This window comes from Ammospiza caudacuta, chromosome 10 (assembly GCF_027887145.1).
Source record: "Ammospiza caudacuta isolate bAmmCau1 chromosome 10, bAmmCau1.pri, whole genome shotgun sequence".
Taxonomy (NCBI): Eukaryota; Metazoa; Chordata; class Aves; order Passeriformes; family Passerellidae; genus Ammospiza; species Ammospiza caudacuta.
The window spans coordinates 16,363,066-16,375,312 of record NC_080602.1 but is presented as its reverse complement, the minus strand read 5'-3'; the positions used below and the strand labels follow the sequence as shown (position 1 = coordinate 16,375,312).

Genomic DNA, 12,247 nt, shown 5'->3' with positions numbered 1-12,247 from the left:
AACCTGGATCAGCCTCTGCAAAACAATCTTGCAAATCTGTTTCTTGTCATTTATGGAGAGCTCCTGCTGTGTCATAAGAATGCTGTAACGGCTGAAAAACTCAATGTAAGTCCACCTGGAAAATTAGAAGTTAACAAATTAATTTCATTAACAGACAAGTAGGTGTTTTTTGGCACAGGGGGGCTCACTGCTATCCCTACCTGGATGGGTAGCTCTGTGCACTAATCCGAATCGTTTCCAAAACACCACATGCTCGCAGCTGCTGAGCAACTCTCTTGGAATCAAACCTAAAAAAAAGCAGTGTTATACTTTGCATTTCTGCTGGGTTTGCCATGCTATAATAATTAGAACCATTCTACCAACTGGATTTGTATTTCTGCTCATAGGACACAAAGCTCTCTGCTTCTTATATAGTGTCTTACTCCATACCACATATTAAAAAGATAAATATATTAAAAAATCTGGGTTTTCTGTTTCTTTCTCAAAACCAAAGGAAGACTGTATTTATTTATCTCACTAAAATTCCTATTTCCTTTCAGTATTAACTGTGGCAGTTCATAGCAGGAAGTGGTAAAGAATAGTTCCACTCTCAACACAAAACATACACAGAAATAAACCCCCTCAACAGCCCATTAGGAAGAAACTCACCAGGCGTTTTTTATCCCATTCATTATGAATAAATCTGGACTTGCTCATTAATAACCTGGGTTCAAAATTACAAACACAAGGCATGGAAAGTCCCTTTCCTGCTCTGGACCAGAGCTGATTTGCCCACAGAGCACACCACCAGTGTCAACGCAGTACTAGCCAGGAGAGCCCTGTGGCTGGCAGATGGCTACAGCATTCTTTCAGAAGCTCTTGGTGCACTCTTCTGGTCTAATTCTGACATATTTTTACATTATCCAAGCAATTTCTGCCCTCACTGCAGGATCATGAGAGCTCACTGCAGTGATAGTGATATAATATCAGCAGTAACGTGTTTTGCATGGAAAGATTTTGTCTGGCTACAGAAAATGAGCTAACATACTTAAAAGATTGCATTTAGAATCAAAGCTGGCCTCTTCCCTCCTACTCATATAAGATAAAGGCTTTAATTTCATTTGTCAGTGCACTGCCTGCCAGCTGGAAGTTGTATGGCTGACATCAGTGTGCTTCCACAGGTCTGCCCAAAAAGAGACCAACAGCTGCATCAAAGTTAACTCCTACTCACAGGTTAGTGGTTACCCATCTGCTCACAGGAACTATGAAAACTATCTGCCACATATGACTGTATTAAAACATTAAAATTACATAAAAGTTACATAAAATTACATAAAATGTCCTGACAAATACACAAGCACTAGTATATAACTTGAAAATTATTAAGTTAAAGAAATTTTATGGTAACAATAATGACACTTAAATATTCAATTTTTGTAAGAAGACAATATTTTTTTCAAATTCAGCTATCTGGAAATGAAAACCATGTTCTGTATGGGAAGTTTCTCCACAATAAGAGTTTAGCTTGCTGACACACCACTACAGTGATACAGAAAACCAAGCTGAACAAACTAACATACTTACTCAAAAGGCAATTTCTCATCATTTGGCTTTATGCATCTCACATAATGAGGAGTGGTTGCATTGAGTGTCACCATAAGCAAAGACAAAGAATTCCTGAACTGGAAAATATAAGACATAAGAGTTTTGCTAATGAGACATTTCAGTAAAAAGTCAGTCTTGGTCTTTTAGTTATTTGGTAGATTTTGGCTGGACACTGGAAAATAAGGTTTAGATCTTAAATGCAGGAAATTGAAGACTGTGGCTGTACCCAACAGCCTCTTATATATAAAATAAACACACCTCTTATACCCAGACCTGGAGCACTGCTCTGTGGCTCCTGCTGTCCTGAGAACTGGACAGTCCCCCATGAACAGTGACAGAAGCCAGTGTCAGACTGCCCAGCATTTCCCAGCAAGTGCAAACACCACAGAATAGCAGGTTTGGGGGGTACCTTACTGCCCACAGTGGTCCGGAGCTGCTTGTTGGGTGATTTCAGAACAGGTCTGGCAGATTTGATGTTTATAGTTGAACTGAAAGGTGAGATGGACACTGGACTGTCTTGAAAAAAATCTGCACACAGATGAAACTAAAAGTGTGGTGAAAGAACCAGAATTAAACACCGTGTAAATGCAGCATCATTTTAATCAAAATTACATTTACTATACCATAAAATGCAAACTCCTCAATACTTAGGCCAGGTATTGCAGGATTTTGAACTGGGTATCAAACAAACAACAACTGAAAAAAGAGTTGCAATGATTCTGAGTCTATTGTGCAGCACTCACACATTTCACACACAGAACTCAACATCTGTGAAAGCAGCCTTCAAGAGCTATTTCAATATAAGCAAATATGGACATAAATACAGAGCAGAGCTAAAAATAAGAGCACTTAAGGCTGTGTTTTCACAATATGCAATTTAAATTAAGAATATGTTTTCAGGTCGGACGAAGTTAGCTTAAGAATAATCCTGAAGTCTCAAGGCTACAGACTTCAAAGGGACAAGCAGGTGGGAAGTGGCAGGCACACATAAGACACCTGATGTTTTCCTTGCCCTGGCATTCTCCTAATCTCTTTTGAAGAATAAACAAAGGCAGTTGTTAATGATAAACCCCCTATCAAAGCTGCATGTAATGACTACAGGAGGAAAAAAAAAGCTTTTTAGTTATAGGGATTACAAAATGCTCTTGAAGTGAGATATTAAAAGAAAACTCCAACATAACTAGCAAAGTAAATGCACATATATGAAGGAAGTGGAACATTGTGTTTTTTCATCCTGTATATTATTTGATGGTAAAAATATACAGTTCTATAATATTAAATAAATTAATTAAAGTAAAATCAGGTATTCAGAAGATTAGTCATTACTGTTTGTCACAAACCTTGCTCTCTTTCAAGATTTCAATCAATACTTCATGTACTGTATCTCTGTTTTTTTCCAGAAATCCTTCACATTTATATTCTACCTGTGCAAACAGGTGAAATCATTAACTTTTCAGCAACACATAAGCAAACAGTTGGCAAAACAATAATTTTTACTCTCCCAGCTGTGGTAGCCAAGAGCTCTTTATTAATCTCAAACATGATGACTGAAACTCTGCTGTTCCTAATTCCATTATCTCAAGATTACACACATGCATCCTGAAAATTTAGAAGCAGGAGAAACTGCCAGAATCCAAATCCTTCTGCCTTCATTAGGAACTTCTTTCCTCCTTTCTTCATTATTCTATGATTTCAAATCAAGGCAGCAAAAAGGAATACTACATGTGAAACGTAAATAACTAAGACTAAAATGTCTATGAGCTACAACTATAACTGTTCCATTTATACATTCTATTATTTTTCTGCTTTTTATCTTGATGATTTATTTTTCTGCTCTTAAATTCATTATCTTAAGGACTTCTTACATTTAAATGTCATGTTACAGGCAGTACTACCAATAAACAAATAGCACTATTGGAGATCAATTTTATAGAAGTTCCAAATAGGTGTGGCTAATATATCTTATTTCCTACATTTGTTTTTTTCTGAATGAGCAACTGCTAGAAGCACAGGGAACAATATTGGGTTGTTTACACTGTACCTTATCAGCAAAGTGTTGAATGATGAAAGAAGTGTTTGACATCCTTGGCTTTTCAAAAAGTGCGTTTTTATTGATAAAATTATTGTACAGCTTTTGAAGCCAGTTTTCATCTTTTCCATGAGGCAACTGTAAGAATAAGAAGGGCAATCTCTTTAACAAACTGGGCTCTTGGAGCAGCAGAGCTGCTGATGGCAATAAACACTCTGCATACAGTGAATTACAAGGCCTGATAACCAGTTCTTGCCTCTTCAGACCCACCAGTAGCAAATAACTTTTGGAAAGAAATTTGTATTAATCCACAAGGTTTTGTATCAAAAGCAGTGATATGTGGACTAACTAAATTAAAAAAATATTGGTGGAAGAGCTCCCTGGGGACTGAGCAGTCCAAATTCCTGCTTGGGGCAGGACTAGCAGCAGCAGACTGCTGTTTGCCCTGCAGTGCAGGAGGGGAGGAAGGATGAGGATCCCACTGCACTCCTGCCCAGCCTGCTCCAGTCCTGCCCTGCCCCACAGGGAGGAGCTCCAGCTGCTGCCCCACTTCCAGCTGAATTCTGAGATCCAGCTTTAGCTTCTTAATACTATAAGATACAACAGAATAAGTAATTTACAGTCAAGATTGCTAAATAGAGGGCAAACATTAATGCTCCTTTTCTGAAGAAAATCCTCTATTTCCCATTGAAAAGGGTAAAATATGGATTACAAGCCCCACTTGTAAAAATCTATATAGTTGTTGGTTTGTTTTTTTTTTAATGAGCAAATATTAAATTACCAAGCATTCTTCATCCAGAAGTTCTAAAATTCCCATTTTAGCTTCAATAAGGTCAATGACAGGCTGGTTGTCATAAAAGTCTATTAAAGTCCATGGGATATCTTCCTTCATATATTCTTCTTGTTCAAGTTTAAAGACATGCTGGATTTGCAAAAATTATGAAAACATAAAGAAAGTTACAATTAAGGGAAAATAAGTACAGTGTCTGCATGTGCATAATTGTTGTATACATAAGAGAGAAAAAGTTATATTTTGGAGTATATTGTATGTCTGTCTGTAAGAAAATAAACTTCTAAATTTTCATTTATATATGTGTACCTATGCTTACATATAAAAATAAAATATTTTTATTTATTAGTGGATAGTCACTATCCAGAAATATCCATCACTCAATCACAAATAGCATTTACTAATATCCACCCTGAAGCAAAATAAGATAAAGAACTGCAACAAAAAAAGAACATACCAGGTTAAATTGCTGCTGTAGTTTTTCATTAGCATAATTGATACAAAATTGTTCAAAACTGTTCACATCAAATGTTTCAAATCTGAAACACAATTCAAATAAGAAAAAAAAAATCCTTTGACATCAAAATCAAATGGCAGCATCCCTGAAACTCTTTGGAGATATCCTAATGTTTCTAGGACAATTAACTAATGGTAAGACTAATGAAGATGCTAAGAAATTTCAAAACTTCTCTAAAAGCTAATGTTAGCAGACATAATAAAGCTAAAAATCCAGAGTTAAATATAAAAGTATCATGTCAGAAGCTAAATTTAAACCTCATTCACAAAAAAAAAAATATGGTATTTATAGTAGCAGAGGATTTCTACCAAGTGCTAAAGAACTTATATGACCATGACCTTTTAGTAAAACAAGCCCTCCAAATTCATTACCAGCACAAAGAAGTGCCTTTTTATCTACTCCAAAGAAAAGGCACTCTGTTTCCAGAGACATTCTTACCCATAAATATCCAAAACACCAATGAAGGTGTGCTGTTTGCCAGGGAACTGCAGAGCTTGGTTAATTCTTTCCACGATGAAGTCAAATAAATGGGAGTAGATCTTCTTTGCCAGGGCATCCCTGGCATTGACAGCCTGGGCCCTTGTCATGGGCTTCACCACGGTCTCTGAGGTGGTGACAATCTTCCTGTGGCACAGCCACCGCGCTATTTTGTCACAGTTTAAATCCAGAAGCTCACAGAATATACTGAGGTGTTTGTCTTCCATCTTTAAAGAAGATCAATAAATATTATTAGGGTACATTTAATTCTTCAGCTGTCTTTAACTTTTTAATTCTTTAACTGTGAAATCCTTGCTCTGCTGCCACCAAGCTATGATTTTTAGTTTTACATAGGCAAAGGGCTGTATTTATTTCTTCATCTGGCAAAATAGCAAGATGAGCTAAAGCAAATAATACTAGATAGAACTCCTGATATAGAAGAAAAACACTTGGAGTGGATGAGATGTTTTGGATTAAGACCATGAAAGAAAGTTACTTTGGTCTATTTTTAGGTGTTATTGCCTTTTAGACTTGCATAGCTTGCTGGGAAACATTCTGAGCAGCTTTGACTATGCTCTGGTTCCTGCATCCTGCAGAGAGTTCCAAAATGGATTTTCCAGCAGCTGTGGATCAATTGGATATGGAGTACTCTTAGCCACACTTTGCCTTTTGTTAAGACTTTCTGAAGCTGGGCACAGAACAGCATCTGTGTGAACACTCACTGCTGTTCCACACAGATGGAGATGGAGAAATCAATCAAGCTTAGTGCACCAGATTTAATGCTGCTCTGAGCCCCAGAGAGGAGAGAAAATATTGCTAAAGCACTTCTGGCATAAAATAGAATAGAAAATGTTGGTATCTGAGTGAGCTACTTCCTTACACTGATGGATGATCTTTCATCTCCAACAGCTGCTATTTCCACATTGCCCAAGTGCAGGATTGCTGCCAGCATTTTAAAAACATCCATCTGAAAATCCCTCTTCAGACCTAAAAAAACCATTCCTTGATTATTTGAAATACACAGAAACAGCACAATTAATTAAAGCAGAACAATGCTGGGTGACCTGCTTTGTTGTGCAGCCAAGAATTGTACAGCATCTCTGCAGAGTAGGATGCAAATCCTTGGTTCTGCCAATTTTCTGCCTGTCTGATCTGATGATAGATTGGGCATAAGTTCCTGTACCTCCCCAAGCGCCAGCTCAAGTCTGATTTAGCTTTTACATAAGCTTTTACTGGGGCAAAGAAGCTTCCAATTCCACTTCTGCCACAGCATGTTAGTTTATGGCCAAGCAGACTCCAGTCCTCAATGCTTCTGACCAGTAACAATTAACACCAGTTGCTAATTGCTCCTACCCAGCACTTCAAAAGCAGACCAACCACAATGGACAAGCTGTGAAAAAACCTATTTTGGTAATTACTACTAACATTTTGGATATTTCAGAAACAATAAACCTTTGCTCATTTCACGAAAAAAAAAAAAAATCTACTGAAAATGCATCCCTAAGAATTTACCCAGTAAGGCAAATGTCTTCTGAGTCTCCACCATATTTGCTCTGTCATCAACCCCTTCTATTACAGTGCTGCCACCCATTCGTGTGTAGTTAAACTCTTCTGCGCTTCCTGTAGAAAAGAAGCAAATCTTGTAATTCTGCAAAAATTAGGGACTGGGGAGAGCACTTGTTAAAACTTCTGTAATACGAAAAAATTAAAGGTGCTGTCAGATGACAACGTTTCAATGATGAGCTGGAGGTCCTCTTTTTTCTGAGGGAAATCCATGTGCCCAGCTCAGTTAAGCTGACACAAATTCATCATTCCTAGAAATCTTAATATCCATCTAATAAACAAACTGGAACGGAGACTGTAAACGTACACCCAAATTCTGCTTCTACCTGCTTCTCTGTAGATAAATGAATCAAGTCCCTAAGCTGTCATCTGTCACTACAGGAATTTTGAGAATAAGATTTCCAAAGACACTCAGGTACTTGATTGTGCACTATTTGAGTTTCCAGGGATTTGCTACCAAGTCCAAAACCAGCAGGATTAACAGCTAAGTGACTTTAAAATGCAGGTCCTGTTTTAAGGCTGTGAGATTTATGCTGTAGTGCACTAAACATCCTAGCACTTGGAAACCAAGCCTTAAAATGCTGCACTGCAAAACTGAAGAGCAGGTTATTTTCTTGAGACCTACCCAATTTAAGATGTTCATATTCAGGTTGCATAGCAGATGCACACAACTGATAAAATATATGGTAGTTCCTTTCATTTTCTGACTGTAAAATAAAGCAAAGAGTAACACCACAGAAAAAAAGATTAAAAACAAAATGAAGAAACAAACTGAAAAACACCTGATATTCAACACTACTGTAAAGTGATAATAACAACTAAAGGCTAAATTCTGCTGCAACATAGGTTAGCAAAGAAATTGCTTATTATTATTCAAATGGCCCATCTTAGCAAGAGCTTTGAAAGTGATACATTCAAGTATACTTTATTTCCACTGCCAATATGCATAGTTCTTTCCCCAAGGATGTCAATAATTTCTTCAGCTTGAACAACCATCTACTAATGAGAACTGCCAAATGCTGTAACAAAAAGATGTGTAGGAGTGTCAGCTGAAACACTGCCCTGTGGGAACTCAAAAAATTCTCCATTTTCAAACCATCCTTCAGGACAGAAGATATACAGAAGTATTTTTCAGTGTACATAAAAGTTACAATACTACTAAAAAAGAAACCTTTGTAAAAAACATTTTTATAAAATTAAATACCTTCTTTAGTATATTATCATAAGCCATGACATTGAAGTGAGTCACATGAAATAAGCCTTGGCCTTATAAATTTTCAGCCATTTTTTCACTCAGACTCTCTCTGCCCTATATATGCTGTTCCTTTCCAGACACCATTGGTCTCTGTTACTGTTGTAACCACAAGTTACAGATTTCTTAAATATTTCTTCCATTTTTTCAGGGAATTGTCTCTGAGAAGCATTCTTCACTTTACATAAGGAAGAACATGGAATAAAGTAATTAATCATATATAATATTAGCTTCTGTTAAAAAATAAATCAAATGCTGATTGGATACACTTCAGAACTTCACATAATATTTTCTATATAGAACTGGTATAGTGCATCAGGAAATTTATATATATTAATATATTTATATATATATAAATATTGATATATATTGATATATTGATAAATATACAGTCAATATATTGACATTGACTATTTTACCCACCTGAAATACAACTCTGGATTTCTCAAGCAGGTATGTTCTCATGTTAGCTCCAATGATTTGGTAACTCTGATCAAAACTGATCTCAGTGTATTTCCCAAATCGACTGCTGTTATCATTCCGCGTGGTTTTTGCATTGCCCACAGCCTACAAAAATTATAAACTTTTACAATTTGCTTTACTCATATCTCTCATAAGAATAACTTTGTCAAAACTTGAGTCAAGCACAAGTTTCTAAAATCAAAGGTGCTCAGGGATCAATCTCTGTTCAAGCACTGAACTGTGTCACTTATATTTTGAGGCCTGAAATTGAAGACAAGCCTCAAGTCAAATAGTAAAACGCTACATAAACTGAAAATTAGACAAAGTATACTTTTCCAGCATAAGGGTCCAAGTAATAAAACCAATCAACTTGTTCAATTTGTTACATCATCATCTAATTAGGCAAATTAGCACCTCCAAAGGGCCACTGGTAAATCAGACAGGACCAGGTGTTCCTGAGGCTGACCACCTCTTTCCATCAGTAACAATCAGAGGCTGAAATTCAAATTTAAGTACCCAATTTGGACAGATGAAGCATCCCTGAATATTTCAAACAAAATTTCCCAGAAGCTCTCAGAATTCTTCCCTTGATGAGTACAGACTTGACAGACATTCACCCAAACTTACCTCAGTTATTGGATTGGAAGCAAGTACTTTATCCTCCACATCAGCATTGCTGCTTGACTTACTCACAGTGGCAAAGTATCTCATGGTGTACCTTGCAGACACAGTCTTTCCAGCTCCTGATTCTCCACTGACTATAATGGACTGATTTTTGTTATTTCTGAAACCAAATAATCAGATAGTTTATGTCAGACATGTCTAAAGGGCATGTACAAAAGCAGGAATTACACACATGAAGCAATGTTTGAAATCACAGCTGGGCCCAAGTCTCATACACCAGTTCCATCTTGTATCTATTCTTCTCTTTCTCCTCCTCAGCCGTAACCTCTAGGTTGATGTCATTGCTATTCACTAAGTTTTACCCCTCATCAAGAATGAAAATAGATTTGATTCTAGAAATTCCTCAGCTAGTTAAGGAATTCCTTCTCCTCTAATTAAGCTATATTCAAAGGTATTCCTAATAGCCAGTGGCACACACACAGTAAAATTAAATGACAATTAACACTGCCACTAGACTTCAAGAGTTATTTATGGACATTGAATAACATACTGAACCTTGCCATTTGCTTGTATGCTTCTTCTGCCACAGCAAATATGTGTGGATCCATGTCCCCCATGTTTTGCCCACTGTAAGCATGGATAATGGCATCTCCATATATTGGCAGCTGCTTATAGGGGTTTATTGCAACCAGAATTATCCCTGCAACCAAGCGTACAAAACAAAAATTATACACAGGTTACTTATATGAAATGCCTGGTTTTGGCAGTTGAAATAATACAAAGTAGCAATATTTTCTGGGTAGAATGTGCTGATGAATAAAGAAGTCTATACTCACACATAAAACCAGTTAACACGAGTTAAAATACACTTCAGGAAAGCATTACACACATCATGTTGCAAACTGAATCAAGATTAATACTTTCTAAAAAAGATTGTTTAAAAACTCTTCATTTCACATAGCTTACCACTATATGTGTAGATAAGTTTAGATTCCACAAAACGAATTTTAAGGTTGTGTAGAACAGCAGGTTCGTGCAGGTAACTGAGTGCAGTGAGATCATTTTCACCAACAAGTATGTCAGGATTTCGTAGTGGTGGCAAAGCAGCTGGATCAACAGGGTAACTCAGCTCCTGTCAACAAAAAATACTTGAAATGTCATAAAATGCATTATGTTTGCATAAATACAAATCTTCTACCTTTACATGAAGTTATAGAGTGGATGCAGCCCTGTCTGATCTTCTATTTCATTGTTCCATATATCCCACTCAGCTAGGGAGAACTGGAGGTGTTTGTTGCTTATGAAAAAGAAAGCCTCATTCTCTTTATTTATAATATTTTGTATTGAAATCTGTAAAAATTTGACACGTTTAGCTCTCTAAAAACAGGCATATTTCAAGTACAGATGAGAGTAACAGATCAGCTGCAAATGAATGAAAGTAAAGACCTGGTCAGAACTCAAGTCAGCTCTGTAACTGCCGTTACTTGCAACACCTCAGTTTTCTTTACAGAAAGTTTAAAACTCAGTTCTGTTTCCTTCAACAAATCCTTTAATATTTATCATTATGGAACAGGAATGCAGAAATACAGAAATGTTTTCAAAGTATTAAATCTGTAAAGAACTTGGATACTATCATTAACAATCTTACACAAACCAGCTAAAAGCGCAAAAAGCTGGCTCTGTGAGAGTGAACTATGCCTGTCCTGCACTTTCTGATGTTCACTTCAGTTTAGGACGAGTTTCAGGGCTTGTCTCCAATGCAGTCTCTGAGGTATGCTCTCCATGCTCATGTATACAGGCAGTGGAATTGCACTCCTCAGATTTTGGGCAGCAGGTGTGTGCTGTACCAATTTCAATATGATGAAAAAGGGAAATGTGTATGTGTTATTTAGATTCCAGGATGGTGAGTGCTATGTTTCTGCATAAACATATCTCAGCAAATCCCACAATAAGTTAGACTTTTCTCCTTACAGTTCCATCTTCTAATTGCACATGGAGAAAACTGTCTCCAGCTTTGTAGTTTTTTGTTATTTCTGCAGACTGCCAAACTTCTTCATTATCAGGGATCCAAACCCTATTGTACTGTAATAGAAAAACAAGACAATAGTTAGCTTAGCTATTACCACAATGCCAGGCTAGCATCAAAAAATACCTTTCAATCATCAAGTGCAACCCCATTCCAGGACTTCTGGATCCCCAAAATATCCTGCTCTGTACAGCAGGATATATTTTTTGTGAATTTGTTATTTTTCATGAAAGAATACAAAAAGAAAGCAGACTCATTAATTTCAGACATGCATATTCTGCTCCTGTTCAGAGCAGAGTCTGCAGAACACAGCATGCAGGAAGGTGAGCGAGGGCCAGACTGTTGCCAGGCTCTTCAAATCCTCTATAAATAAGCAAAGAATAAAACACACTTAAAGGGGAGACCCTGTTTCTAGGAGGGTTCAAATAAGCAAGTACCAGAGAAAGCATCTCATTACCAGAATTCAGACAATCAGGTATGGACAATCACTTCCCTGAATTCAAGTACAGGACACTGAACTCAGAATGCATTCTGCCAGAGGCACATTGTCATACCTAAGAAAGACTGCACAGTTCACTTTCTTTTAATAGGACTGAAGTGCAACCTCCAAACATCTTTCCCTGCTCTAGGACAAACTTCAAAGACTACTGGCTGGTTTCTTTCTTTACAAGCAATCAACTGGCATACTTTAGCTCCATCTCAGCAAGGTATCTGTAATCCACTGAAGCATAGATATTTGAAAAAAATATTTGAATGTAAGTTATGCTGTTTGAACCATTTAGTTCTCCTGTGCTGAAGTTAAATGCAGAAGCAAAAACAACTTCTTTAAATGCTCTGCCTGAGAAGCTATGGGAAACAACATTCCTTAAAAGATATAACTCAGCTGGAAACCTCAGGAGTCGGGAATTACTTTAGTGATGTGA

The 12,247-nt window shown here is 37.0% G+C and overlaps 1 protein-coding gene across 1 annotated transcript in view; it reads right to left on the bottom strand.

The window, feature by feature from the left end:
* MYO5C (myosin VC) overlaps positions 1-12,247 on the bottom strand; it is a 33,729-nt gene that overhangs the window by 19,377 nt on the left and 2,105 nt on the right. Inside the window, exons 2-18 of the mRNA XM_058811737.1 lie at positions 11,270-11,380; positions 10,265-10,430; positions 9,854-9,998; positions 9,302-9,458; positions 8,636-8,779; positions 7,586-7,667; positions 6,910-7,017; positions 6,278-6,384; positions 5,359-5,624; positions 4,861-4,942; positions 4,395-4,535; positions 3,626-3,751; positions 2,925-3,008; positions 1,994-2,128; positions 1,564-1,661; positions 201-287; positions 4-115 (exon numbers count right to left, since the gene is read on the bottom strand). Coding sequence (XP_058667720.1) covers positions 4-115; positions 201-287; positions 1,564-1,661; positions 1,994-2,128; positions 2,925-3,008; positions 3,626-3,751; positions 4,395-4,535; positions 4,861-4,942; positions 5,359-5,624; positions 6,278-6,384; positions 6,910-7,017; positions 7,586-7,667; positions 8,636-8,779; positions 9,302-9,458; positions 9,854-9,998; positions 10,265-10,430; positions 11,270-11,380 — 2,151 coding nt within the window. The remainder of the gene's footprint in view (positions 1-3; positions 116-200; positions 288-1,563; positions 1,662-1,993; positions 2,129-2,924; positions 3,009-3,625; positions 3,752-4,394; positions 4,536-4,860; positions 4,943-5,358; positions 5,625-6,277; positions 6,385-6,909; positions 7,018-7,585; positions 7,668-8,635; positions 8,780-9,301; positions 9,459-9,853; positions 9,999-10,264; positions 10,431-11,269; positions 11,381-12,247) is intronic.